Source organism: Sapajus apella, unplaced genomic scaffold, assembly GCF_009761245.1.
Source record: "Sapajus apella isolate SASKATOON/1434 unplaced genomic scaffold, GSC_monkey_1.0 scaffold38, whole genome shotgun sequence".
NCBI lineage: Eukaryota > Metazoa > Chordata > Mammalia > Primates > Cebidae > Sapajus > Sapajus apella.
The window spans coordinates 1360855-1386468 of NW_022436978.1; the positions used below are offsets into that span (position 1 = coordinate 1360855).

At 58.1% G+C, this 25614-nt stretch overlaps 2 protein-coding genes across 11 annotated transcripts in view; one reads left to right on the forward strand and one right to left on the reverse strand.

Annotated features, from left to right (window-relative positions):
• Positions 1-1091, forward strand: part of SETD2 (SET domain containing 2, histone lysine methyltransferase) — a 151530-nt gene extending 150439 nt beyond the window's left edge. For all 4 annotated transcript variants that reach the window (XR_004275052.1, XR_004275051.1, XM_032297964.1 and 1 more), the window contains one exon: positions 268-1091. Coding sequence is in view for 2 of the 4 variants with exons in the window: in XM_032297964.1 (XP_032153855.1) it covers positions 268-429 (162 nt within the window). In the remaining 2 variants the exon portion in view is untranslated. The remainder of the gene's footprint in view (positions 1-267) is intronic.
• Positions 1092-6859: 5768 nt separating this feature from the next.
• Positions 6860-25614, reverse strand: part of NBEAL2 (neurobeachin like 2) — a 30286-nt gene continuing 11531 nt past the window's right edge. For 2 of the 7 annotated variants that reach the window (XM_032297971.1, XM_032297972.1), the window contains exons 7-54: positions 25330-25415; positions 24946-25228; positions 24690-24796; positions 24078-24158; positions 22605-22688; positions 22099-22197; positions 21025-21626; positions 20812-20944; positions 20607-20726; positions 20064-20385; positions 19828-19910; positions 19615-19707; positions 19229-19403; positions 18969-19102; positions 18429-18588; positions 18092-18194; positions 17778-17940; positions 17529-17687; positions 17173-17332; positions 16931-17016; positions 16271-16786; positions 15418-15596; positions 15159-15318; positions 14782-14919; positions 14330-14689; positions 14094-14243; positions 13810-13967; positions 13520-13644; positions 13292-13427; positions 12628-12788; positions 12211-12527; positions 12014-12109; positions 11536-11660; positions 11311-11451; positions 11017-11147; positions 10789-10898; positions 10574-10691; positions 10375-10472; positions 10188-10304; positions 9487-9576; positions 9291-9400; positions 8946-9118; positions 8736-8830; positions 8401-8517; positions 8144-8302; positions 7917-8065; positions 7447-7582; positions 6860-7345 (exon numbers count right to left, since the gene is read on the reverse strand). In XM_032297971.1, coding sequence (XP_032153862.1) covers positions 7244-7345; positions 7447-7582; positions 7917-8065; positions 8144-8302; positions 8401-8517; positions 8736-8830; positions 8946-9118; positions 9291-9400; positions 9487-9576; positions 10188-10304; positions 10375-10472; positions 10574-10691; positions 10789-10898; positions 11017-11147; positions 11311-11451; positions 11536-11660; positions 12014-12109; positions 12211-12527; positions 12628-12788; positions 13292-13427; positions 13520-13644; positions 13810-13967; positions 14094-14243; positions 14330-14689; positions 14782-14919; positions 15159-15318; positions 15418-15596; positions 16271-16786; positions 16931-17016; positions 17173-17332; positions 17529-17687; positions 17778-17940; positions 18092-18194; positions 18429-18588; positions 18969-19102; positions 19229-19403; positions 19615-19707; positions 19828-19910; positions 20064-20385; positions 20607-20726; positions 20812-20944; positions 21025-21626; positions 22099-22197; positions 22605-22688; positions 24078-24158; positions 24690-24796; positions 24946-25228; positions 25330-25415 — 7700 coding nt within the window. In that variant the 3' untranslated portion in view covers positions 6860-7243. The other 5 variants (XM_032297973.1, XM_032297974.1, XR_004275055.1 and 2 more) reach the window with 4 other exon arrangements.

Genomic DNA, 25614 nt, shown 5'->3' on the forward strand with positions numbered 1-25614 from the left:
CGCCTCGGCCTCCCAAAGTGCTGGGATTACAGGCTTGAGCCACCGCGCCCGGCCAGAGGAATAGTTTTTTAAGAAACTTTCAGAGCTGAGCTTGTCCTTTCTGGTGATCCTAGCACCAGCCTGCCCCAACATCAACCCCCTTAGGAACTTCCAGTCTTGGTGAGAAGGGCCCTGAAGCAGCAGGCTGGATAACCACCCCTGGCCTCCCCATCAAATCATTTCTACTCTGATCGGTGGCTGTGTTCTCTCTTCCTGTGCCCTGGACAGCTGACTCATGGTGTTATGAATAAGGAGCTGAAGTACTGTAAGAATCCTGAGGACCTGGAATGCAATGAGAATGTGAAACACAAAACCAAGGAGTACATTAAGAAGTACATGCAGAAGTTTGGGGCTGTTTACAAACCCAAAGAGGACACTGAATTAGAGTGACTATTGGGCCAGGGCGGGAGGATGGGTGGTCAGGTAAGACAGACTCTAGGGAGAGGAAGTCCTGTGGGCCTTTCTGCCCCACCCCTGTCAGCATTGTGCTACTGATGACACATCACCCTGGGAAATTCAACCGTGCAGATGTCAACCGAAGGCCACAAAAATGAACTCCATATACAAGTGATTTCCTAGTTGTGAGCTGTTGGCATGTTATTAGAAGCCATCAGAGGTGTAAGGGCTTAGAAAAGACCCTGGCCAGACCTGACTCCACTCTTAAACCTGGGTCTCCTCCTTGGCGGTGCTGTCAGCGCACAGACCCATGCGCATCCCCACCCACAACCCTTTACCCTGATGATCTGTATTATATTTTAATGTATATGTGAATATATTGAAAATAATTTGTTTTTTTCTGGTTTTTGTTTGGTTTTCGTTTTGCTTTTAGCCTCTACATGCTAGGATCACAGGAAGACTTTGTAAGGACAGTTTAAGTTCTCCTACAAGGTTTAATTTGTTATCATGTAAATATTCCGAAGCAGGCTGCCTTGTGGTTTCGGCCAGCCTTGTGCTATGTTGATAAGATTGATTTACTGCTTAAAATCACTTTACTTTATCCAATTTTTACTGAACTTTTTATGTAAAAAAATAAAATCAATTAAAGAACTTGGCATGTGTGTTCCCTAAAAGTTAATCGAGCATATTTGTGTGTAATGATATCACTGGAGAATGGAGAGATCATGGCCTTAGGTGTGTGAAGTCCAAGGTTAAACCCTGTGATTGGATTTTATTACAGGATTTGTTCATTCCCCATAGATCCTACTATGACTGAGACAGACATTTGCAAGGTGACTGACACTTGTAGGCTTGGGATCCTATGGCTGTGCTCAGGCATTGGGTCAATTTGCACATGCATTCCAGAGCAAAAGAAGTAGAATCTAGGGCCTCTTTGGCACTAGACTTCTTTATTTTGGTTAATAGATCAGTCAAGAGAAAGGCAAATTTGTCTTCTCCCTTGATACTTTGTCCTGCCTGGAGAGAAGCATTGAATCTTTTCCCTCCATGGACTTGATTTTTCTGAGCCCACTGGAATGCTTTTTTTTTTTGGAGATAGGATCTCACTCTGTTGCCCAGGCTGGAGTGAAGTGGTGCAATCATCTGCATCCCTGAACTCCTGGGCTCAAGCGAGCCTCTTGCCTCAGCCTCTGGAGTAGCTGGGACTACTAGGTAATATGGTTTAAATTTTTTTGTAGAAGACACAGAGTCTTGCTATGTTACCCAGGATGGTCTTGACTTCCTGGCCTCAAGCAGTCCTTTTGCTTTAGCCTACCAAAGTGTTGGACACCTAGTTTGAAATGCTCATATGATGTTTTCCCCAGCTTTGCAATGTGCCCCCTAACACTGGGCTTGGACACTAGAGGACAGGATAGGACCCCTACAAAAGAGGTACAGTGCACATTTATGTTATGATGGTAGTGAACATTTCCGGGATGGCAGGGCTTGGTGGGAGACCTCTCCCTCACTTGTTGGATTAGTTATCTAGGCAGCGAGGAAGGCTGAGGGCTTCAGGCCAGACTGGGGCCCACTTTTGCAAAGAGGTTGGTCCCACCTGTTTCTCACCATGGTTATTCTGCCCGCTGCAGCAGTGTTCTGGTGGAGGAGGTGAAGTCAGGTTGTGGCCTGCCAAATCTTTTGCAGGGTGAGTAGCAATTAGAGCACTCACTGCCCACTAGGCATTGTGCTGAGCACTTAGAGCTCAGGTTGTGCTCACAGTCCTGAGGCACAGGAATCGGCACTAGGATGAGGAAACTAAGTGTCAGAGGGGTTCAGTAACTCTTCTAATATCCTAGTATTAAGGGAATTGTTAAAAGAAGGGCGAAATTCCTATTTTAAACTTAGACATGCTATTTAGCAAATATCCAGAATTGTTTCTCATACTGCAGCCTTCAAAACTATTTAAAGCATATTATTATTTTTTCTGAGATGGAGTTTCACTCTTGCCCCTGCACTGGAGTGCAGTGGCGTGATCTCGGCTCACTGCAACCTCTGCCTCCCGGGTTCAAGCAATTCTCCTGCCTCAGCCTCCCGAGTAGCTGGGACTACAGGCATACACCACCATGCCTGGCTAATTTTGTATTTTTAGTAGAGACAGGGTTTCACCATGTTGGTCAGGCTGGTCTTGAACTCCTGACCTCAGGTGATCCACTCAAAGTGTTGGGACTACAGGCATAAGCCACCACGCCCAGCCTAAAGCACATTATTATATCACATGCACAGATCATAATTTGCTCAACCCTCTCAACATCTTAGAGTTATGTCTATTACAGAGAATATTTTAGTTAATGTGTTTCAGCTTGTCGAAAGGGGGCATTTCTCTTTTCAACGGGTTGCAGTGCAGGGGTGCAGCCATATGTGCTGCTGCTCGCAAATAAATCCAATGCATGGTTTTGACCCAAGGCTCTAGGTTATGATGTCTCCAGCAACTGATGCATATCTTCCCTGCTCTCTTTCCTGATCCTTCAGGGTTACTGCTCTAAGGTCATCTGAGGAGGAAGGTGGCTACAAACTTCCTGCTTTTCCTTTGTTTAAGGGAAAGATTTACAGTGTTAAGCAGGCCTCATCAACTACTTCTGAAGGTAGCAATAGCAGCAGTCTGATGAGCTTGGCACTCACAGAGTAGCCAATCCCAGTTGCATCTCATTTCAGCAAAGGTACAGGATCTACCTTGGGCCCCACTAGATCATGACTGGAACCCGTGTCTTCAGAGTGAGTTTGGACGGCTGTGCCTCTGAAGCCGCCTTATGCTGGGAGCTGCCAGGATAGTAGCCATTGTTCCTTCCTAGGCAGGGCTTGTCTTTTATAGCACCTTCAAAAGTCACTTACTGTGCCATCCTACCTGCCTCTCCCTTTGGGGTGGGTATATGCATGGAGTACAGGTAACTTGGCTGCACCTGCCCTGTCCTGAGCTGCTTAGGACACCCACCTTGCCTTGGTGTGTGTAGAAACCACATGAGCAGATGTGAAAGCACATTTGGAACTCCTTCTAAGGCAAGCCCTTTCTTTTTTCTCATTTAGAGGTGAGCTGAGGCCCTTGGTCCAGGATCAGCCTGCTTCTTCCCTCCTGTTTAGAGGAATAGGCCTCTAGCCTCCCCTTGATGGTGCTCACAGAACAAGTCAGGAAAATGAAGTCAAACCCAGGGTCCCTCAGCACCAACCTGGGAGTCTTAGATGTGGGGGAAACTACTGTATGTTTCACTTAAACTTACTGTTCTCTAGCTAAGGAAGCTGATAAAATAGCCAAGGTAAAATAATCAGCAAGGTAAAATACCTTCCAAACATGGTACAGCCAGCAAATGGCAGACTCAGGATATGAACTCTGATCTGTGCCTCCAGAGCCCATGCATCTTCTATAGGAGCACACTGCCTGCCATCCCAGGTGCTGCTTGGAGAGGGCCCTCCCACAGCCTAGGGACCCCTGGCCCTTTTCTGGGCCCCTGCCTCATAGCCACCCACACAACTGTCTCATAGGCCCAAGAAGCCAGATAGAGCCAAATCACCTTTAATACGGGATACAAAAGTAGCAAATCCAGCTGAGGCTTAATAAGGGGAAGTGGAGTAGGGATCCAAAGGGTAGGACCACTCCTCACTGCCCACTCCCCACTCCTCACTGCCCTCTTCTGGAGGGGATGGGTGGGTGAGGGGAAGTGAATGGTGGCTGGATTTTCGGTGTTCTTCCCCAGAACAGAGCAGGCTGAGGCCAGCAATCCCAGGAAGCCCACGAAGGGGAAGGTATATGAGACAGAGGTAGGGGAGCACCAGGGTAGGCTACGGGGGCAGCAGTCACACCACAGAGCAGCCCTCAGCTGGGAGGCCCAGGACCTGGACCACATCTTCACAGCCGTTGGCAACCAGGGGATTCTGTAGCACCTTGAGGGTGGCACCACTGCCTTCTTGGATAGCCCAGTCCCTCAGCTGTGTAGGCTTGCACCTGGCCCTGGGCCGTGGTCTCTACAGCCTCAGCCCAGTAGCCCAGATGGCCTGCCAGTCCCCACCAGCCCTTGTCAGGTTCATCTGACACTCCTCAGCTGCTCCACTTTATCCTGGTGCCACCGAGGAAGATGATGGTAAAGTCGACAGCCAAGCTCAGGATGTGGTCCTTGGGCAGGAGATATGAGGATCACACAAGGGCTAGGTGGTGAGGCATTTCTACTACGAAGGACTGGGAAGGGGGCTCACCCTGGCTGGAGGCACAGGGCTCCAGACTGCTAGGAGAGTCCAGGAAGACACTGCTATCCCCATGCATCTGGTCATTGTTGAGCCCTCCCAGCTCTGCAGTTAAAGCTTTGGCCAGCTGATGTCTTTGCTTATGTGAGTGCCAGCTGTGGGGAACAAGGGATCTGCCAACCTACTCCCACCTTCAAGACGGAATTGGCTGGAGTCCAGAAAGGGAAGGGGGTGCCACAGGGCAGTGCCCAGACCACCTACCACTTGAAGGCCATGTAGCCAAGCAGACCGAGGACCACAGTGGCCAGGAGGGTATGGTAGACAGATGATGCTGCCTGAGACCCCTGGAAGCTCCAGGAGGCAAGCGAAGGAGGTATTGGAAGCCAGGGCTCCCCCTCCCCCTACCCATACTCCTTCTCTGTCTCTCCTGCCTCCTCAGGATCTTATCTGTGGAAGAAAAGATAGATCAGGTTAAGAGCAAGGAACCAAGTCTGGGGTCCCTGGGTAGCCTCACCTAAACTTTGTTGTCAAAAAGGTTTGAAGCCAATAGTTCCTGCTATGTAGAGTCAAAAGCTTATAACATGGCATCAGGAACTGTCTGGCCTATTTTTCCATCCTCATCTATAGCTATCCCTTTGCTTACCACTCTGGACACCTTGTCCTTCCTAGATGCACCCTCTTCTCATAACCTTGCAGACTTCTGCTCTTGCCGATCTCCCTTCTCCATCTGACATACGTATTGACAAGACTCTTCTACTCTGGGAAGCCTTCCTTGATCTCTTCCTTTTTTGGGTCCATTTGCACCTCTGTCTACCATGGCACTAAATCCGATTTTTTATTCAATTATCCAGGGCACAGGAAGAGAGACCATGGCACTGTCTACCATGGCACTTGTGTCCTGTCTCTGCCACCAAGTCTGGACCGTGAGGGCACATTGATTCATGTGGTCCCTACAAGCATTTCCATGCAAAGGAGGTCTTGTAAATTTTTGCAAAATAAAGCTGAACTGGAAAGGAAGTTAAACATTGTTGCTTTCTTCTGCCTGGAAGCAACTTGTCCTGATCTGGTGCAGTCAGGGCACCCGGGGCAGAGACTCCAGAACCTGTGACTGGACTTGGGTGTGACCTATCCACTCTCAGCCCACCTGATACCCACTGTCTAGATCAAGGGATGCTTACCCACATAGGCCAGGCCTTTGCTGTGGCTAGAGTTGTTGAAGCATGGCTGTCAGTGGGTTACCCTCCCTGGGACTATTTCTTGGAGAAAAAGTTGGGAGACTTTTGGGCAGCGCTGAGGTAGGGGAGCTGGGAGCTGCTTCTCTCAGTCCAGAAAGGGCTGTGTGCAGGAGGAATATGGGAAATTCTCCAGGCCTGAGGTTGGTAGTCCCTTAGGGTAGTCCGTCCCCCTTTGCTCACTCCAACCTGATTCGCTCTAGGGCTGGAGCAGTTTCCTCCTGTGTCAGATGGGGTGGAGGTGACAGAGCTGGTCCCAGCTCGCCAAAGAGGGTCAAGTACAGCTCAGGATGGAAGACAGTTTGGGGAGTTGGGGTCTCCAACTCTTCCATTCCTTCTCTAGGCAAGCTCTCTCCTCAGTCTAGGTGAGGGGCGTCTCTTCCCCAAACCTCAGGAAGTGGGTCCCAGCAAATTCAGCCCTATAGGATCCAATAAGACTGAGTGGCCCTGTTTCTTGGGTTTCAGGCGCTCTCTGAATTTCTGGATCAACTAGGGGACCTCTGGGCCCACATCCCCATGCTCTTGCTGAACCCACCAAGGTAGCTGATCAAGAAAGGACACTCCTGAGACCACAGCGGCGCCACCGGCCGGCCCAAGAAGTGGGCAGGACAATGAGGGGGAAGAGTCGCGCTAGAGGGGCGTGGCCTCGGGCGGTGTCGCCCTGCCAAGCGAGGGAATGCAGACACTCGTTGGCGTGGGGCGCCTGGCCGGGTTGGGGCGGTGCACGAATGGCGTGTCTGCGACCCGTTGAAGGACTGAGAATGTGGGGAAAGCACGAGCCGGGGAGAGATGTGGGGCAGGGACTACACAGCCAGGGAAACTGAGGTCCTAGTTCAGCGGCGGCCACGCAGAGGGGGCCAATGGGCCCAGAGAGGGTTACGGGCCAGGGGAACGCCAGCCTGACCAGACTCAGACCGCGACCCTGGGACGGTGGCCACGGCGGGCCGAGACGCCGCGCGCGCACGCACACTCGGAGACGGAGCAGCTACAAAACTAGGCCAGGTTTATTGCCGAGAAGGGAGAACCGGGGCCGCCGTTAGGAATTAAGGCCACAGGCGGCCCTCGTGCTCTGACGAAACGGGGACTTGGAAGCTGGGGAACCCCGCCCCAGAGTGTGCAAACAGTGCCGCTGCGGCCGCAGACGCCAGCGCGGGCTCTTAGCCGAGGCCCCTCAGCCGGCGAGGGGCGGGACTTCCGCCCGCCAATCCCTAAGGGAGTGACATCTCCCACCAATCCCTGAGCTGGGCAGGGGTGGGCCCCGCCTACCCCCCCTGGGCGGCCCACCCCGGGGCGTTCCCGCCTTCTGGGCGGAGCCTCCCAGGGCAAGCCCCCTGGGTGCAGGACCCGAGCAGCCGGAAGGGTCGGGCTCAGCGCGCCTCGGTAGGGTTGTATTCCGTCTCTCCCGAGGACACTTGGGAGATGCGCCGGGAGGACCGCCACAGCTTCCGCGCGAACTGGCTACTGCGCACCTGGTGGGCGTAAGGGTTGGGCAGGGTCAACTGGGGCCGCCGCGCCGCGCCCCGCCCCGCCCCGTTCGAGAGCTCCCACACACTGCCGCCTCTATCCTCACCTCCGAGGGCTGCCCCGCGCCCACCACGATGAGCTTGCCGTCCTCCAGGCCCACTAGCACGTGGCTGCGCTGCTTGGTCACGGCCACGCTGCGGATAGCCACCTTCATGGTCAGGGGAGGCGCGGCCGGGAGCAGTCTGGAAGGGAGAAGGGATATACACCAACTTGCAACTGCAAGGGGGCTTTGCGACCAGCAGAGATGTCCCTTATCCCATATACCCTCTCTGTCCTCATTTTAAGGATGGCTAAATGAAACTCTGATACACAAAGAAATCTCCTACAACTGTGGCTAATGGGAGGCCCAGGGCAAGATCTCCCCATAGGAGGATGAGGGGACAGGTAACAAACCTTGAAGTATGTACCCACAAACATGTATGGTGTGTGGGTTCTTAGGGGGATCCTTCCTTTATCCTGCCTACACCAGTGACTATCTCCTTCAGGGGCCATGAACCTATAAATGGTGGGGCTTACGTGTTTAACTGGAGGATGTGCAGGGCGCATTGTGCAGTGCCCAGCAACACAAAGTCCTCTGCCACCGTCAGGGCTGTAGGCTGCTCTGACAGGGGCAGTGAAGCCCGCAACTTCCCATTGACCGAATATAGGTGCAAGGAGTAGGTGACCTGGAGGAAGCAGGGAGTGTCAGCAAGAACAGGATCCCAGCTGCCCCTCCGTTGTTGCTGGGTACTCCTTCCCCATACCTGGGCCCCAGGACGTTCCCACGCTGAGCTCTGTACCACAATCTGGCCTTCAGACCCCAGTGCCAGGTAAGAAACAGGTCCAGAGAATGTGGCACCTGGAGGCTGTAATGCTGCCACAAGCTGGCCACGGCGTACAGTATGTATGATCACAGTTCCATCCTGCAGGAAGGCAACTTAGGGTCCTGAGCAGGAGTCTCTGGGCTCCAGGGGGATTGCCCAGCAAACTCACCCTCCCCAGGGCACATGCATACACACACCTCAGATCCAGACACAGCCATGTCAAGTTCAGTGCTGATGGCCACACAGCTCACAGCAGCCCCATGTCCATACAGGACCTGCACAGGCTTTGGTGCCAGCCCTACTGACAGACCACCCTGTGGGATACCAGGGTTGGCTTAGGACTGGCTCCTGAGGCTCAGGAAACGAAGGCTTTGTCCAAGCCTAGAGAGCTGGAGAGTCGCGGAGCCCCTGACTTGCTCATGGTAGCAAAGGGAAGGGAAAGACAGGAGGGCAGGACTGGAAGGCTGGTGAGGGACGGATGGACCCTAGGTCTGGGCCACAGGGGCCTCGCAGAGCTGCCCACTAGGCACACCTGATGCAGGAGCCGCCACACCATGCATGTGGTGTCCCGGGAGCCTGAGATGAGGTAGATGCCACAGGTGTCCAGTGCAAGGCAGGTTACTACATCTGCATGGGAAGGGGAGGGTACAGGCAGAACAGGAGTCACATCCGCCCTGGGCAGCCTCAGAACCAGCCCCACACCTCCGTGCCTCATTCTTCCCAGCTCCAAAGCTGTTCATACCAAGGTGGCGGCTGAGCTGGCTCAACAGCTTGCCACGGGACAGTGCAGTCACTCTCAGGCTGCCATCCCAGTGGCCACCGCTGAATATCAGCTTTCCATCAGGGGCCACTGCCAGTGCTTGTCCACTCACACCACTGCCTGGTGCCCACGGGCCACTCAGCAGTCGCTGCGTCCTGACCCAGTGAGGGGATGGCAGGTGAGGCCAGGCCGCAAGGAAGAGACCCAGGCCCTCATGGAGCCCGGCCAGACTTTTCCCTTGCAGCTGGCCTACATTCTGATAAGGTAGGGGAATAATTCGGAATGCAGGGAATTTGTAGCCCACCCCACCACAGCCCTCTGTCCTACTTGTGGCTGCCCATGGTGGGGTCTTTGCTGAAGCTGAAGTAGTTGCTTATGTTGCGGTCATAGGGCAACCAGCTGTGGGTGCCCAGCAGCCCATTGGCACTCACGGTCACCTGCGGGCAGGAGGGGGCAGAGGTGGGTTTGGGGCAGAGGCAGAGGGGGAGTGGAGCTGAGTTAGGGCTCTGCACAATGCACTTACCAACAGGTCTGGGGAGCCCTGGGTGATGAAGGAGTGGGGCTGCCGGTGGGGGACCAGGGCTAGCACCAGGGGTACGCCATCACTGATGACCTAAAGGGGCAAGGGCAGGCCTAGCTATGCCTAAGTACTAGCAGATTACATTCTCTGCTCCCTGAAGTATCATCTCTTCCTTTACCCTCAGCCCCCAGGGGTCATGGAGTAGGTGTTACAGACGCAGAGGTCCCTCCAAGAAACAGGCACGAGACTTCAGGAGTGCATCTCAGAAAGTGGGCGAGAAGCTGGGGCAGACCTGGAAGATCCTTCCAGAGTATCACGCTTAGTCTCAACCTTGGCCCTCTCACCCAATTACTCCTTGTCCCCCTAGCCCAAAGGCAGGAAGAGAGGGAAACCTAAAAAAAAGTCAGGCTTGGGGGCAACATTCAACAACAATGTTCCTGTCTAGGAAGGCAAAGGAAGGGGTCCAAGGACAGATCGCCCCAAGGCTTTCAGATCTTGTTAGGTGAGTCAACACTTTATCCTGGCCCTGATGAAGAAGGCACCCTCCTGCCCCCATACTCTTCCCATGTTTAGCTCATTTTCTAAGGTTCCTTGAAATCATTGACCTTGATTTAGGATTCCCATCTGCCCCAAGTGGGTGGTAAGGACAGTGGAGTTAAACCCACTTCACAGAATGTAAAGTTAAGGTCCTGTCTTCCTCTCACCTCTGCGAAGAATGCCTTGAGTTGGTCCAAGTGCTGGAAGATGCTAGGTGAGTTAGTGTCCAGGCGTGCAAGGCGAAGGGCTGCTTCCTCAGCTGAGAGCCGAGTTGGATGTGGCTCCTGTGGATAAGTGGCTGCTGAGTACCATGGCATGAGCATCCCTGGTCACTATCTTCTAAGCTGGCCTTACCTTCAGCAGCTGACAGGGAGTCTGCCCAAAGTTGCTGATAATGCCCTCCAGAGCCTTCCGTTCCCGTTCATCTGTCACATGGTCCAGGTCTACGGCCCCTGGGAAGGCAGGCAGAGCAGTCAGGGCTTCCTGAGTGCCCTCTGCATCCACCCCTCCTGATCATGTCCTGGCCCCGACTGGAGTCCAGTGCTCTGCCCACCCTCATAGGTGCAGTAATAAAAGACATTGAGGGCCTCCTCGGCAGCTGGTCCCCGCTGCTTGTATCCAAAGATGAGGTCGATCCACTCGTGCAGGTGTGCAGACACATACTCCGACTCCTGGGAGTTGGGAAGGGGCAGTTAGTGCAGGGATGGCTGACCCCTCATGGCCTTCAAAGCCCTGGCTGCCCGCTGTTTCCTGTGGTTGCTTCCTCACCAGAGCCTGGCGGTGCTGCTGGATGAAGTCCTCAGGAGAGCTGGCCCATGGGGGCAGCACCACATCGCCCACTTTCTCGTTGGTCAGCTGCAGGCAGCCCAGGTCAAAACCTGGCACAAACGACTGGGTCAGCTGTCTCCCTGTCAATCCCGACTGCTCCCTGGCTACTCCAGCATCTGCTCTCCATCCCCACAACTGCCCACCCCAGTACCAGTGCCTCACACCTACCGTTCTGGTTCTCCAAGAAGTCAGGAAAGTAGAAGAACTCTGGGATGAGCTCCTTTACATCGGCGGGGCTCTCCAAGCGTGCCTGCCAGGCTGCCGCCACCGAGTGGAACTGCCGGTCAGAGCAGTCAAAGCTGGGGGGAGGGCACAGGGCCAAGGTGAGGTAGGGAGAATGGGGACAGGGAGGGAGCCACTGTGGTTACAGAGAAGAGAGCCAGGGGTGGGCCCAGGTTGTGGAGAGGACCAGCCTCCTCCCCTCATCTGCCCCCCGTCTGCCCACCAGCCCCTGGGCCGCACCGGCCACTCTGCAGCTGGACATGCAGGGAGGTGAAGGGCTCCACACGGATGAGGTAGTGCATCACGCCTGCTGCATTGGAGTAGTGGGTGCCATAGTGGAACTTGTCAATGGTGCCCGCTGGGTCCTCAAAGCTTTCATACCTGGAGCCACAGTTGGGCATGTCAGCAGAAGCCCTCGCCTCGCCTTTCCCTACCCGCTAAGCCCAGCCCTGCCCACATGCTCACTTCTCCCTCACGAGCTGGGCATGCTTGGGGTTCACCACACCGATGGGCTTAGACAGGTCCCGGAAGACGGCTGGGTTGCTGAGGTCCAGGGTTGGGGACACGTAGTCCTGCAGGACCCAGGGGAACTGGCCGCCCACCCGGGCAGGGGCTGCATGAGAGCCCTGATGGCCTACCAGCCCACCCTGCCCTGCCTTTACCCTCAAGAAGGTGGGCACAGAGTCTGCCCACAGGTTGGGAGAGCACCACTTAGAGGGGTCACAGGGGAGCAGGACAGACTTCCTGGAACAGAGGCCAGGCGGGGAGGGGAAGGGAGTAAGGCTGGGGACCTCTGGGGGTTGGCAGGGAACAAAGGCCAGGTCTTCATTGGCACACCTACCTAGGACCAAGCTCAGGGCTTGGCCCACTGGCAGGTACCTACACTTGGGGGAACCAAGGACTGATAGGTTAGAGGGGCAGGGGTACAGAGTGGGGCCCTCACCACAGGGTACTGAGACAGGTCATTGTAGGTCCGCCCCGCAATGGTGTTGAGTTGCATCAAATACTCGAAGTTGGATATCTCACGCTGTACCCATTTCTGGGGACAGGGGCAGAAAAGATGTGAGCCATCTGGGCTATCCATCACTGTCCCCCAACTCAGGGTCCCGACTTTGCTTCCCTCACACTCAGGGCTCTCACCTGGGTAAGGCCTGAGGCACGCAGCATCTCCTGGGGGGAGCGGCTGCTTAGGTAGCCTTGAGAGGGGGGCCGCAGGCGCAGGAGCCACGAGTACACCTGGTTCCGTACCTGGGTGTGGGGTGGGATGGGGCTGGGCTGGGGCCTGGATGCCTGGCTAGGAGATGAAGCTGGGGTCGTGCCCACCTTGCATGGGAAGTTGAGGAAGTAGTTGGCCTGATCGATAAAGAAGAGCTCAAGTGCTGAACGGCGCAGGTTGAAACGCCGTAGGTGGACCTCACGCAACTGGGCTAGTGGGCGCCGGAAATCATAGCCGATGCCTGTGGGGAGGAACAGCAGGTACAGGAGTCACTCACCCCAGCCCCTCCCACACCTCAGCCATTCCCTGCCATCCTCCCAACCCACACCAGCAGGACGCACCCTCCTCAGTCTCCATACGCTCAGTGCTGCCATCGTAGAAGTACACATTCTGTGTCGTGATTTCCAGCAGCCCTGGGACCACTGCCACAACTGTCACCAGCTGGCACTCAGCTGACAGCAGCAGCTTCTCACGCTGCTCATCCAGTTCTGCTGCCTCCATCCTAAAGACCAGCACACATCTCAGGCTCTAGGCTCTGGAACCCCCTTCTTCACAAGCCCAAAGGGCATCCAAGTGCCACTGAGTCATGAGGTATATACTCACGTGACTCCCCGAGATGGGGAGGGTCTGCCTAGTGTCCGAAACCTACTGGTGCCAGCCCCTGTCCCTCACCTGCCAACCACGAGGCTTCTGAATATTTTGCCAGGACGACAACCCTTGTCCCCTCCTCCCCTCACCCAGACCCTGCCCACTCCCTGGGTACACTTCCTGGTCTGGTTTGTGTTTCTCGGTGCTGTCCTCGGGTGCCTGGCTGTTAAAAGAGCAACTCTCAGCCCTGTTAGGAGACTCTCCCATCCCCCATCTGGCTTTGTACAGTCCCTCCAGGGGAGTGTAATCAGAGAGCAGAAGAGGACACACTCAAGAAGTCCATCACAGAGGCACGCACATGCTGGAGCAGACCCCTTGCCCTCCACTCCAGTCCAATCTCTCCGGGGTCCCACTCACAGGGTCTCCAGCGCAGCCAGCTCCTCCTCACCGAGCTGGTCCTCCTGCAGCTCCTCGGGTGGGGTGCTCACTTTGGCCTCTTTGGTCACTGCCAGAGGCAGCGAGGCCTCTTCGGTGGGTGTCAGGGGAACCTCACCTGCAAGGGGTCAAGGGTACTCAGCCGGAGCAATGCAGGATGGGAGATGGGAGAATCGAGTTGGGCGGACTCAGCTCAGCACACTCCCTCACCCAGATTGTCGCGGAGGGCGCTGGCTTCCAGGTGAGGGTCGAAATGATGGTTGGGCACCAGCTTCAGACGCATGCGTGAATATGTCTCAGCACTGGACAGTTTCCAGCGGGGGGTGGGAGGGTCTCTGCAGAATGTCCCCCCGGTCATGGGTGGGTAGAAGGCTGTAGACACCCTCATCCCTCCCTGGCCCCACCCCAAAGGCAGTCTGGGGCTCCAGGTGGCTCCCTCTGGCTCCCTCCCTCCCAAGCCCCGCTCCTCCTTAGCGACCCCCACCCTAAGCCCGGCCCACCTCAACGCCCAGGCCCCGCAGGGGCTGGAGAGCTGGCGCCACAGAGCCCCCCAGTGCAGCAGGGCTGTGGAGTGCTGTGCTGCCCGCTGCTTCAGCGCTGCAGAGTAGCGCAGCCCCTCCAGACGCGCCCGCCTCTGCGCAGGTTCCAGCACCAGCTCCTGGGGCAGGGAGAATAGGTCAGTTCCCTGGCTGCTGCCTGTCCTACCCCCGTTTCTCCACCTCGTCAGCCATCCCCTGGGAGCATGTGTGAAGCAGCTTCCCATCCCCCATGCCGGGTGGCACACCTGGAAGGCCCGGTGACTCTGGGTGCGCTCCCGCTGGCGCTGCTGCCCACTGCTCATAAGCATGTCATAGCAGGCGTTCCAGAAGCCAGACATAAGGTCGTGGCTCTTAGCATACGTATCCATTTCGAACTGGGACATGGTTGGCTGCACCTGGAGGATTGGGCAGGGAGAGGAGAACAGTGCTCGATGTGGGCCCCCCCCCCCACTCCTCTTCCTGGGCCCCCACCTCCAGGCACCTGTTTGTCGATGAAGTGACGCCATTCGGGTGTGGCACAAAAAGCCTGGAAGTCTTCAAAGAAGGTGGGGCTGCCGTTGGTGGGTGGCAGGGAGGGCAGTCCCCACTGCAGCCCCAGCGGCTCATACGCACGGTCTAGCAGTGTGCGCACCAGCGGCACCAGCCAGGAGCAGCGCTCTGTAGCTGCTGCAGCTGCAGGTGGGGGCCCTGCCTCATCAGCGGCTGACTCAGAGGAAGAGGTGTTCAGTGCCCGCCCCAGCGCAGCCTCCAGCTTGGAGAGAACGTAGCAGGCCTCCTCGCGGCGGGCTGGCACTACAGTCTGCAGCAGCATGTGCAATTTCACGTAGGCCTGGGCATGCAGCTGTGGGTGCAAGGGGGATGAGCGGTACCCAGCCACTCTCGGAGCTCCTGACGCCTCCCATGCCCCTGTCCCCATGCTCACCCTGTGCTCACCTGTGGGTCTTCCAGCAGGATGTAGCCGAGTACAAGCCGCAGGCCAATCTGTGCCATCTCACGGAGATCTGCTGTGCCATTGGCCAGGTGGGGCCAGGCTTCCAGGCGATCAAGCAGGCTGCATACACCTTCAAAGAGCTGTCACAGATGACAGGTTCCCAACAGACATCACCAGGGGAGGCCAGAGGTCCATGGAAAGGGAGCAAAGTAAAGTTTGAGCTGGGGGCCAGGTAGGGTCTGTGCACACAGGCAAGTCACGTGCATTCATGCTCATGCACCCGCAGCTGCACACGTGTACCCACCCACCTCCCAGACCAGATGCCTGCTGGTTTGCATGAACATGAGTGTTCACGGGGCTCACGCCTGAGAGGTCGCACCTTCTCACTCCACAGCTCCTGGTTACCATGGCCTTCAGCACACAGGAAGTCCTGCAGCAGACGCAGCAGCCAAAGCGCCTGCTGGGTGAGGCTGGCCAGGACCCCGACAGGGGCCTCCTTGATGTCGGTCAGGGCTGACTCCAGCATCATCTCCAGGAGGCTGGTGGGTAAGTGAGGAACTCAGGGGTCTGCCAGATGGTCTTCCTTCCTTCCCCCAGGGCTCCTTGAAGCCTCTCCCCCTCCAGACTTGCCCTCTCACCTGCGCTTGATGCAGTCTGGTGGGCGCACAAGTGTGGCTGACGCCCCCAGCTGGGTGAGCACCGAGAAAACCTGGCCACGCTCTCGCCAGGCAGCCTCATTGCTGCCTTCCACGCCTCGCCACGTCACTGAGAACAGCACGTTGGTGAGCAGGTTGCACAACTCTTCCTCAGAGGTTTGCTGTGGGCACAGGTTGGTGGTGTGGGTTGCGAAGGGAGGGAATTCCACAATTCCCTTGTGGGCTGCGAAGGGAGGGAATCAGGCTGATGCCCACCCATCCCCGCTCAGCACCCCTCCTGGGGTGGCCACCCAGGAGGTAGCACATTTGGCTAAAAGCCAGCCTGGCATTGAGGGCCTGGAAGAACGGTATAGGGGTCTCAGCTACTACCTGAATTTCAGGGGGTCTCAGCTACTGCCTGAGTTCCAGGGGGTCTCAGCTACTGCCTGAGTTCCAGGCAGAATCCTGGAGTCTTGCCAGACTCGCGAGAGGAGATGAGACAGTTCACATAGAATGAGCAGAGGCCCATCCCCAAATCCAGAAGCCCAGGCAGGGCCGTTGGAGTTCGCCGCCCTTAGACCCTGTAAGGTCTCTGCCTTACTGGCTCTCTTGAAGGCCCTTCTGAAGCCGGGCTGGTGTTACCCACTGTGACTCGTCATGACTCACCCTGTTCCAGGAGCCCTCTGGGAACACAACTGCAGATGAGAGCTATGAGGGGACAGCAACAGGCCTGACCCGCAACTGCAACCTTGGTCAGACAGAGCCACACCTTTGGAGAGGCTACACTGCCAACCCTGTGTACCAGAAGTGTCCACCCTTGGGTGCCATGTGGTGGCAGAGGGTGGGCCCACCTCACCTGTGGGTTGCTGGTGTTGGAAGTATCATCCCCGCTAATGATGGGCTCTGGGAGGCTGCCGTCCTCCAGCACATTGGAAAGGCTGGAGCTGTGGCGGCCAGGGGCAGCAGGAAAGGGCCGAGGCCCATCCAGTGGGGAAGGAGTGCCCGGTTGGCTGGCTGGAGTAAGAGTCCCGCTGTTGCTGCCACCACCAGTAGTGTTGCCTGAGCCTACGCTAGCCCGTTCCAGGCCCAGGTCAAAGGGCGTGCCGAATGGGGAGAGAGCATGGTAAAAGCCGTCAGGGTCAGGGCAGGGGGCCTCTGAGGGCAGGAAGACATCAGAAGGCTCAGCAGGTAACTCAGTGGGCGGTTTGGGCGGGGCTGGCTCGGGGGAGGTGGGTGGCTCTGGGGAAGCGGGAGCGGGACTGCCAGCCGTGGCAGCCTCCAGGACATACAGCCGGGTCAGCACATCCTGCCAGCCAGCCTGTTGCGCCAGAAGCCGCACTGCATCTGGCTGTCCGTAGATGAGGTGGAAGAGCTGCAGGCCGGAGCACAGCAAGGGATGCATCCAACTGCCTGCCCCAGACCCTCATCCAGAGACCCCTCGTGAGACAGGCAAGGTGAAGGCCAGAGGGTAGAAGCCACCCTCCCCACCTCCAAAGCTTTTACGTCTCGTGCTCACCTGGCGACAGATGTGTAGGCGAACGCCGAGGTCAGCCTGGAGGGACAGCTGTACCACAGCCAGCAGATCTGAGAGGTTCAGGCAATCTGGGAGGATGGGTTGGGGGGGACCTGAGGGACTGACCCCACCAGGAAGGGCAGGACCCAACCCTGGCCCCTATGCCACTTCCTTCCTTCTTCCCACCTGCCTGCCCTGTTTTTCTGACACGTCGCCCCCTCCACTTGGCCCTAACCAGGCTGTACCTGCCCCCAGGAACAGCTTGTAGAGGCCCTGGCAGAGCTGGGGGGAAACAGTCCCCTCAGGCAAGCAGGCAACTAGACCCTGGAGACCACACTCCCGCAGCCGGAGGCGCTGGCGGCTCCGCTCAGGTAGTCGCTCGTTCTGCTGCAGGCTGCACAGGATCTGTGTGGGGTCATCGGGGGACTGTCATCATGGGGAAGGAGTTACTGTAGGAGGGGAAGTCACTGTGCAGGTGTGTAGCTCAAGAGGCCCTTGAAGGCAGCTTCATCTGCTGGCCCAAGGCCTGCTGTGCCTCCCTGGACCCCAGGCAGGGGCCCCAGTGAATGGGATGCCAGGGGAAGGGCTGGGCTGGGTGTACCTTGCAGACTCGGTCGGGCAGCAGGGGCAGTGACCCTGGCCTCACCAGCAGGGCTAGCAGCACTTCGAGGTTCCCTGGCTCCAACAGAAAGATAGCCAAGGACTCCTGTGCCAGGGAGCCCTGCAGCAGGGCCAGCAGCAGGTCCAGTGCACCCACCACCTGGAGATGCAGGGTCTCACACTGTGACAGGACCCCACGCGGCCCACACCCCCCTCACCTAAGCCTCACCCTCCCCAACCTCCAGCCTACCTGGCCATCATCGCCCGTGGCCACCAGAAAGCTCAGCAGGATCTGCATGACCTGCACATCATCAGCTGAGAGGCTCCGCACCAGGAACTCCCTCGCCAGGCCCAGGAGGGAGGTCTGCACGGTGCGCAGGTCGTCAGCAGCCAGAGGGCGCTCCCGCTGCAGGCTGGCAAGTCAGCAGGCACAGCCAGCCAGGTCGCAGAGAAAGGCAGGGAGGGAGAGTGGGTAGGTGAGTCAGAGGAGCGCACTGCCCGGTCCCCAAGGCCAGTGGCCACTGTGTCAACCTCCCATGGCCCATCTGGTCCCACTGGGCTCACCTGTAGTGGGTGCGCAGAGCATCTAAGATAAACTGGACGCCGTACTTCTTCCGCAGCTTCTGTCTGTGATCCCGAACTATGCCGGACATGTACTGGATGTGGCCTGAGCGGGTATGAGTGGGGGCTCAGGCCACCAGGCTGAGCTGGGCCCTTCAGATCCTCCAGGCCAGGGCCATGCGCCTGTCGGACTTCCAGCGCAGAGTCACAGTCCCCTCACCACACTGCGGCATTCTGGATTCCTATCAGGTGAGTCCCTCACAGCCCCCAGAGCAGGGTTCTAACTTCTCAGTGCCCAGCTGCCCTGTGGCCAGCCCCTCACTCAGGCCCTCACACCTACCGAGGCGCACGGCAAAGTCGCTGAGGGTCCACAGGTGAAAGTTGAAGAGCAGATGCTGGTAAAGCAGGTACAGGAGGGGCCCGCCGCCCTCTGCTGCCACCTGCTCCATCAGCAGCTGGGCGGACATGAGCACATTCATGTCCATGGCCCAGCTGGGGACCTGGGGTGGGACAGGAGCTGGAGTGAGGGCTCAGGCTCTGCCCGCGTGCTGTCTGAGCTTCTCAGCTGCCACCCTTCCCTGTGCAGCCATAACGGCCACAAACATCGCCACCCACCTGCTCAGAACCCTTTAGGGCTTCCTGCTGTCTCTGACACGCAAGCTCTCTGCCTGCTGTGCAGGTCCCCACCCTAGTCTGTGCTGGCCCTTTCCCCAATCCTCCAGGCCCAACCCTGCTCGGCCTTTCAAGGCCCCACTCAAGCATCACCTCTCCCAGGAGGCTCTCCCAGACTGACGGGGCAGCAGGTTCCCCCACTCAGTCCCCTCCATCAGACAGGCTGACCGTACCCCTAATCCTCCATGCCTGCCCCACCAGGCCCTACCTTTCGAAGGAGGGCCCCGATGATGGCAGCCCCCTGGCACTGCACCAGGCTCTCCTGGTTTACCACATGGCCCTGAAGGAAGTTCCGCAGCATCAGCAGAAAGGCAGCCACTGCGTTCCTCTCCATCCGTTCCTCTGCCGGCCACCAGGAAGGGGACAGATGCACGTCAAGGGCCTGCCAGTGGCAGGGAGATCTTGGGTACTCCAACCCCCACCATGCCAAGATTCTCTCCCTACAACATGGGCACCAGGGACACTTACCTGAAGATTTACCCAGTGGGAGAAGCAGGCCCTGGGTGTTGTGGCCAGAGGTCAGTTCAGGACCCACAAGGTCATGCGTTTCAGTTGGACCTGCCTCAGCCTCCTGGGGCTGTGCAGCCACTCGCTCCAGCAGGGGCAGCAGGGCACCCATACCCCCCACGCAGTTCACCACATCCTGGGGGAAGGGGGATAGCAGTGAGGGGGACTTCCAGCCAGTTTCTTGCCCTACTCCACCGCAGCAGACCACCCAGAAGGGAAGTTTTGCTCTCTCGAGCTGGACTGTCCAAACCCTCCCCAGACACAGCGCAGCTCTCCAGCTGGCTCCAAACACACGTGTGCCCCATGCTCATGCCTCCTGCACACAGCACCCACACACGCTCACAGACCTTCACATCCCAGGTCTCCACTCTGTGGCCCGTCAGGCGGCCATCGAGCCCATGACTGGGGGACAGGTCCAGGCAGATGTTGTTCTTACAAGCCTAGGAATAAGGGAATGGGCACGCGGCCAGGACGTGAGGGAGGAGGGGGTGGCAGGCAGAGTGTGGGAGCTGGGGAAGTAGCACAGTCGAGCCAGTCGCTCCCCCAGGGCCCTCAGATACCTGAGGTGAGTAATGGAGGAGCAGCTTGGTGCTGAGCTCATGTAGCTCCCCCTCAGGCTTGAAGGGTGCCGTCTCATTGGGCCCTGCGGGGTAGGCAGGGGGCTTCAGACCTTGCTGCGCCTCTGGCCAAACCCTGTGCAGAGACTGCCTGACCAGAGGACACACCCCCAGAGATGCCTTCTCCCCGCTGGACCCCTAGCTTCTGGCCTGGGGCAGAGGTGGAGGGTGCTGCATACCCAGGGTGCATAGGGTCCGCACAGCCGCTGCCTGCAGGGCTTCATGGAAGATGGCCACAGCCCCCAGCTCACCCTCCAGGGAGGTGGGGCTGCCCCACCGAGTGTCCTGGGTGCCTGCGAGGGTAGAGTTGATGCTGCCCTCCTGCAGGGGGGCCACCAGCCCGGACCCCCAGCCAAGCCCCGTGGAGGCTGGGACTGACTGGGAGCGGGCGAGGGTGGGGTGACTGCAGGCCAGGGTGGCGGGGACTGGTGGTGTGGGCAGCCCTGTGGTGGTGGTCGTTGTGCGGTGCCCAGCAGAGCCGATACAGCAGGAGGAGAAAGGCTGTGGGGCCAGGATTGGGGGAGCGGTCAGTTCACAGCAGAACCTGGGGCTCCACCTACATCCAGTTCCTCACAGTGACCCCCATGGCTGCACAGACCCCAGCAGCTAAAGTCTGAGGCCTGTCAGGGAGCATGGGACACAAGGGTTCCAGCCACACGCGGCCCACTGTGTTCCAAGTGTCCCCACCTACCCAAGGCCCCCCCAAACCTTGCTTGGCACACCTCACTGAGGGAGGGGCAGCGAAGGGGTGCCGTCTTGACCAGATGGCCGTCTTTGTAGACATGGACCAGGTTCTGGCTGAAGGGCCGGCGCCCAGGCACGTGGGTGATAGCCACGCAGTGCTGCAACAGAAGCCTCACATTAGGCCATACCTGGAACTCAGCAGCCGTCCCTCTACTGGGCCACATGAAAGGGATAGGGTCTTACCCAGGCAGAGTCGGCAAAGGACACTTCGGGCAGACTCATGGTCAAGTACTCCTTCCGTGTGCACACAGCCACCACCAGGGTCCCGGCTGCCGTGAAGAAGGCCTCAAACCCTGAGCCGCTGCTGGTGAAGAAGCTGGGGGCAGGCAAGCCAGTTATGTCTGCTTGTTCCTGCTCACTCCGGCAGGAGGTCCCCGGCCCCTGGCAGGCACCCACCTGTACAGCTGCTTTCGCTGGAGTGGTTGGGTGGGGGCAGGGGTAGGTGCCGTATCCATAGGGTGCAGGCAGAGCCAGGCATGAAAGGTGAAGCCAGGCCCTGGCCATCGCTGCACAGGGGGTACCATGATGCCCGCCATGCTGGGCTTGAGGTCAAAGTAGCGCAGAGCGCGTGCAGGACCCTGGTGCCTGGCCATGCCTGATAACGCGCGGATGACAGCACCTGCGTGCTGGGCCTTTCCAGCCTCAGCTCCGCCTGGTTCCGAGTCCAGTCCTGGCGGGGGGCGCAGCAGGTGACGCAGCTCCATGGGCCTTAGTGACACACGGCCCAGTGCTTGTAGCAGTGCCAGCAGCTGCTCTTGGCAGCGGGCCCCCAGGGCTAGCCCTGTGCTGAGTGTCTCCAACAGGCACCCCACCAGGCCCGCCTGCACGCAGGTGGCACGACTGGCAGGGCAGCTGTCACAGAGCCACCTGAGGCGTTGTGCTAGGAAGAGCCGCAGCTCAGCGGTGGGCAATGACGGCAGCCACTGCACCAGTACCAGTACCGGCTGCTCGTTGCAGATTGGTGGAGGTGGGCACATGCTGTGGTCACCCTCCACTGCCTGTGGGTGGAGAGAGTGACAGTCCCTGGTCAGTTATCAACTGACCTCACCCTGCCAACAGTGGGACTTTCTGGCTCCATTTACTTGCTTACAGCAGTGGTCACCAACATGGTCTACCCTATCCTGCCCACAGGTGGTGTGTGAGGCTCAGGAAAGTCGGAGGGGCACGGACGACCACCACCACTACTACGAATAGTCCTGAGGCACTGTCCTCAACCTTAGTTTTCAGCCTGCGTTGGCCTAACCCCTAACGTATGTTCCTAAGATAATACTGGGGCTGGCTAACATGCAGTTGCTTCCAGGACCCCAGGGCCAGAATCCTCATTCCAGGGACACTGCCATACGTGGCCAGGCCACACTACATACTGGCCGCAGTCAACATGGTCCCCAAGATGGAGAGCTCCCCATCTGTGGTAACCCTGACTCAGTTCTGGTTGCCTTTGGGACCCTGGTCCCAAGCCCCTTCCCTCACCATGTTGAGCAGTTCTTGCAACAGCCGATGGGTGGGGGGACCATGGCTCTGCAGAACTTCCTGCAGGTGAGGGTAGCCGATGCGTTCCTTAAACACCTCCTGTGTAAGGTAGTATGGGGAAGAAGTGAGCATACACATGGGCTCCAGGGCAAACTCAGATCCCCTGGAAACGCTGGAGGGGCATAATGTTTTGGGGTCCCCTTGTGTGGCTCTGCCTCTGGGTCACAGTGCTGGCAGGGGGTGGGCTGCAGGGGGATAGGGGGACGTGAGTCGGTCTCAGAATGCTGTAGATGGCAATGGGCCTACAAGTGTCCATTCCCATCCAGCCCGGCCTGATAGAGGATATGCAGCTCCCAGTTAGCCTAGGGCAGGGCAGTCACCTCCCAGGTCACTCGCTTTGCTCCAGAGAGCAGGATTCTTATAGCCACTGGCTAGGCCTGTTCTGGGGACGTGGGCACTGGAACTCTGCCCCACACCCTACTAAAGCTGCAGTGCAGCAGCCTCACCTTGGCCGAGGGGGAGCCTCTCATGATGCAGGTCAGCACTCTGACTACATGGACTGCAATGGCATCTGTGTCTTGGTCCAGGACCTTGGGGTGGGGAGGGGCCGTCAGGAGAGGCAGGGGCCAGGGTGTCACAGCTGGCAGCCCCCTGAAGTAAAAAAAGGTGCAGAGCCAGGTACCCCAAGGCATGTGGCATGTGCTGGTTCAGCAACTCTGTCAGAGCACCAGGCCTTCTACTCCTTACCCCAACTGCTGTGGCCCTATCATGACCGCGGGCACTCTCTGAGCAGCTCAGCAAGACCCACTCTGACAGAGGCCTGGAAAGAAGCCAAGCCTGGGAAAGGCCTCGCTGGGACAGATCAATGGTGGACATTCTCACTGTACCCTCCAGTCCCCCTTTCTCTGGTGGAGTTAGGGCCCCAGCCCCGAACTGTCCCCCCAAAGCTAGACACATGAGTACAGACATGCCAGTAAGTGCCCCATCACCCACAGTGATTGACAGGAGTCAGGGATTTAGTGACAATCAATCACAGGATGTTAGAACCAGAAGAACCTTCGAGACCTTTAAGTCCCACCTTGCCTCTTCCCCCTAGATCCAGGTGGGGACACTGAGGCTCAGCCTGGCTGAACCTGACAGCCAGAGGTATGCTGCTCTCTCCCCTGTCCCATCCTGAGGGGGTCAGGAGTTGGGGGGGCTTGGAGAGTCTGGCAGCAGGGACTAGGCCATATTTGGCTCCATGGGGACTTTGGTCCTGGCTCTGCCTGACTCCCTGTGTGATCTCAGGCATTGGTCTTCCCCCTCCAGGCCTCAGTGTCCTCATCTGTGAAAACAGAGAGGAGTCACTTTGCCCTGCCCGCTTTGCAGAAGAACAGACGTGCAAGCGCTTAGAAAATGACCAAGTGCAGTGAACACATAGGGTTACCTCATGAAGACAGAGGCAGGGTAGAGGCTCTGGAGGTTAGGACCCACAGGTTGAGCCTCCAGAAAGGGTGCCCACTATGAAGCTGCCAACTGACACCCTATAGCTCACACGCAAGGTGAGCCAGGGAGGGCATTGTCAGGGGCTGGGGGACACCTGACCTGCTGAGGGTGGGTGCAAGGATCTATGGAAAGAAGTGGCCCCATGAGGGAGACCCCCATCTCTGTGAGTGGCTACAGCCAAATCCTTGAATGTCTGGGCTTCTGTCTCCCCTTCTGAGAAATGAGGTGGGTGGTCGAGTTTCGAAGTTTCCTTCCAGCTTGGTGCAGCCAGACCCCAACACCCAATCAAACACCAGGAAGGGGATAGACCACTTCTGTCCCGTTTCCTAGGATGGGGACTTGGAAGGCAGGCGAGACAGCATGGAGGACCCACACCCATTGCTAGGCCACACCAGGCCTTACATATATCTGCTCATTCCCCCAGCTATAGTGCAGGAAAAGCTCAAAGAGGGAGTCCCAGGGGGTGTCTGAGCTTGTCAGCCCCAGGGTGGTACCTTCTGGACATCGGGCTCAGTCAGTAACCGGGTAGCCAGGTCACTGTCCCCCTCAGGGGGTGCCCGGGCCTGCAGGTACAGCTGTGGGGAAGGGGGAGGCATGGGGTAGAGGAGGCAAAGAGAGAGGAGGAAGATGGGAGAGGGCGGGGTTAGAGCAGGACCGGAGGCAGCTGCCAGGTGCCCTGCCCAGCACCAGGGAAGAGAGGGTGCTGAGCCCCCGTGCCCTGCTCAGATGGGCAGTCGGGGGGATGAGTGGGTGGGGAGCAGGCACTGCATCTGCATCTGAAAGCAGCGGCACCCTCCTCTATCCCCTGTACTTGGGGCCAGGGAGAGGAAAAAAAGGCGCCAGAGCAGCTCCCTCCCTTCCATAACAAGCCCCTGTTTCTGTGGGGCACAGAGCTGTGCCAAGCCTCAAACCCAGTCCTCTAGAGGCCCCAAGGGACAGGCCCTTGTCCATGCCCCAGACCCTCCCACTGAACTACAGGCCATCCCACCAGCTGCAACAACTGGCCCCGTTCAGTCCATGTTTGCTCAGCAGCAGCCTGGTACCCATGTGTGGCTCCCCTAGCCTCTGGGTTCCAGACCCTCACCCCCAGGCTGGGCCCTACCCACCTTGCTGTTCTGGATGAGGCGAGTGAGATGTTCAAAGCAATTGTTGCTGAGGAAGGTGGCTTGCAGCACTGGCCGGTCTTCACATGCTAGCATCATGGGGATGGCGTCTGTGAAGGGTCAAGGGTCAGGCACTGCCCAGACCCCTCCAGGCAGCCTTAAGCCTTCCTTCCCATGCGCCCAGTCTGGCCTTTCCATCATCACTTGGGCTTTCCCTTCATGGTACCCCATCCCCGAGTGCCTGGGGGCCCATACCCACCGAGCATGCTGACCCGGAGGGTGACAAGGGCCTCTTCCGGGCCTGAGCTCACACCAGCTGGCCAGTCGGCATTAAGGACATGGAAGTAGCTCTCAAGCAGGGCACGAAGCTCAGGGCCGCGGGGAGGGGCGCGGCTGGCATGCAGGACATGGACTGCACGCACCAGCGCCTCCAGCGCCAGTGGCACTAGGTGGGGATCCTGGGCTGGCCCACGGCCCCAGCCCCGCACCACACTCAGCAGGCCCTGCACAGAGCCGTCACTCACAGCCATCTGCCCGTTCTCCTGCAGGTGTGGGCAGAGACGGGCAGTGGGCAAGGGGCTCACCCAGCAGAGAGATACGGAAGGAGCCGCTCTCTGGCCCACAGGCTCACCTCCCAGCCTACCTTTCCTCCTGCAAGGACGGCGCAGAAGAGGTGGATGAGGCGCAGCAGCAGTACGGGAGGCAAGCAGTCTGCATTCTGTAGGCTCTCTGGGAGGGGGTGTGGGCAGGGCAGGGCAATGTCACCAAGATTGCAGGGCTATAGGCCCAGGGGGCTGCACAAGAGGTAGGTGCCCTGGGGTGGAGGGGAGAGGGAGCAGGGCCACATAAAAGACCCAGTCTGAGGTAGAAGAGCTGGCTCTGCCCTGGAAGGTCTAAGAAGTCACGGCTGTATAGCAGAGGGTCTGAA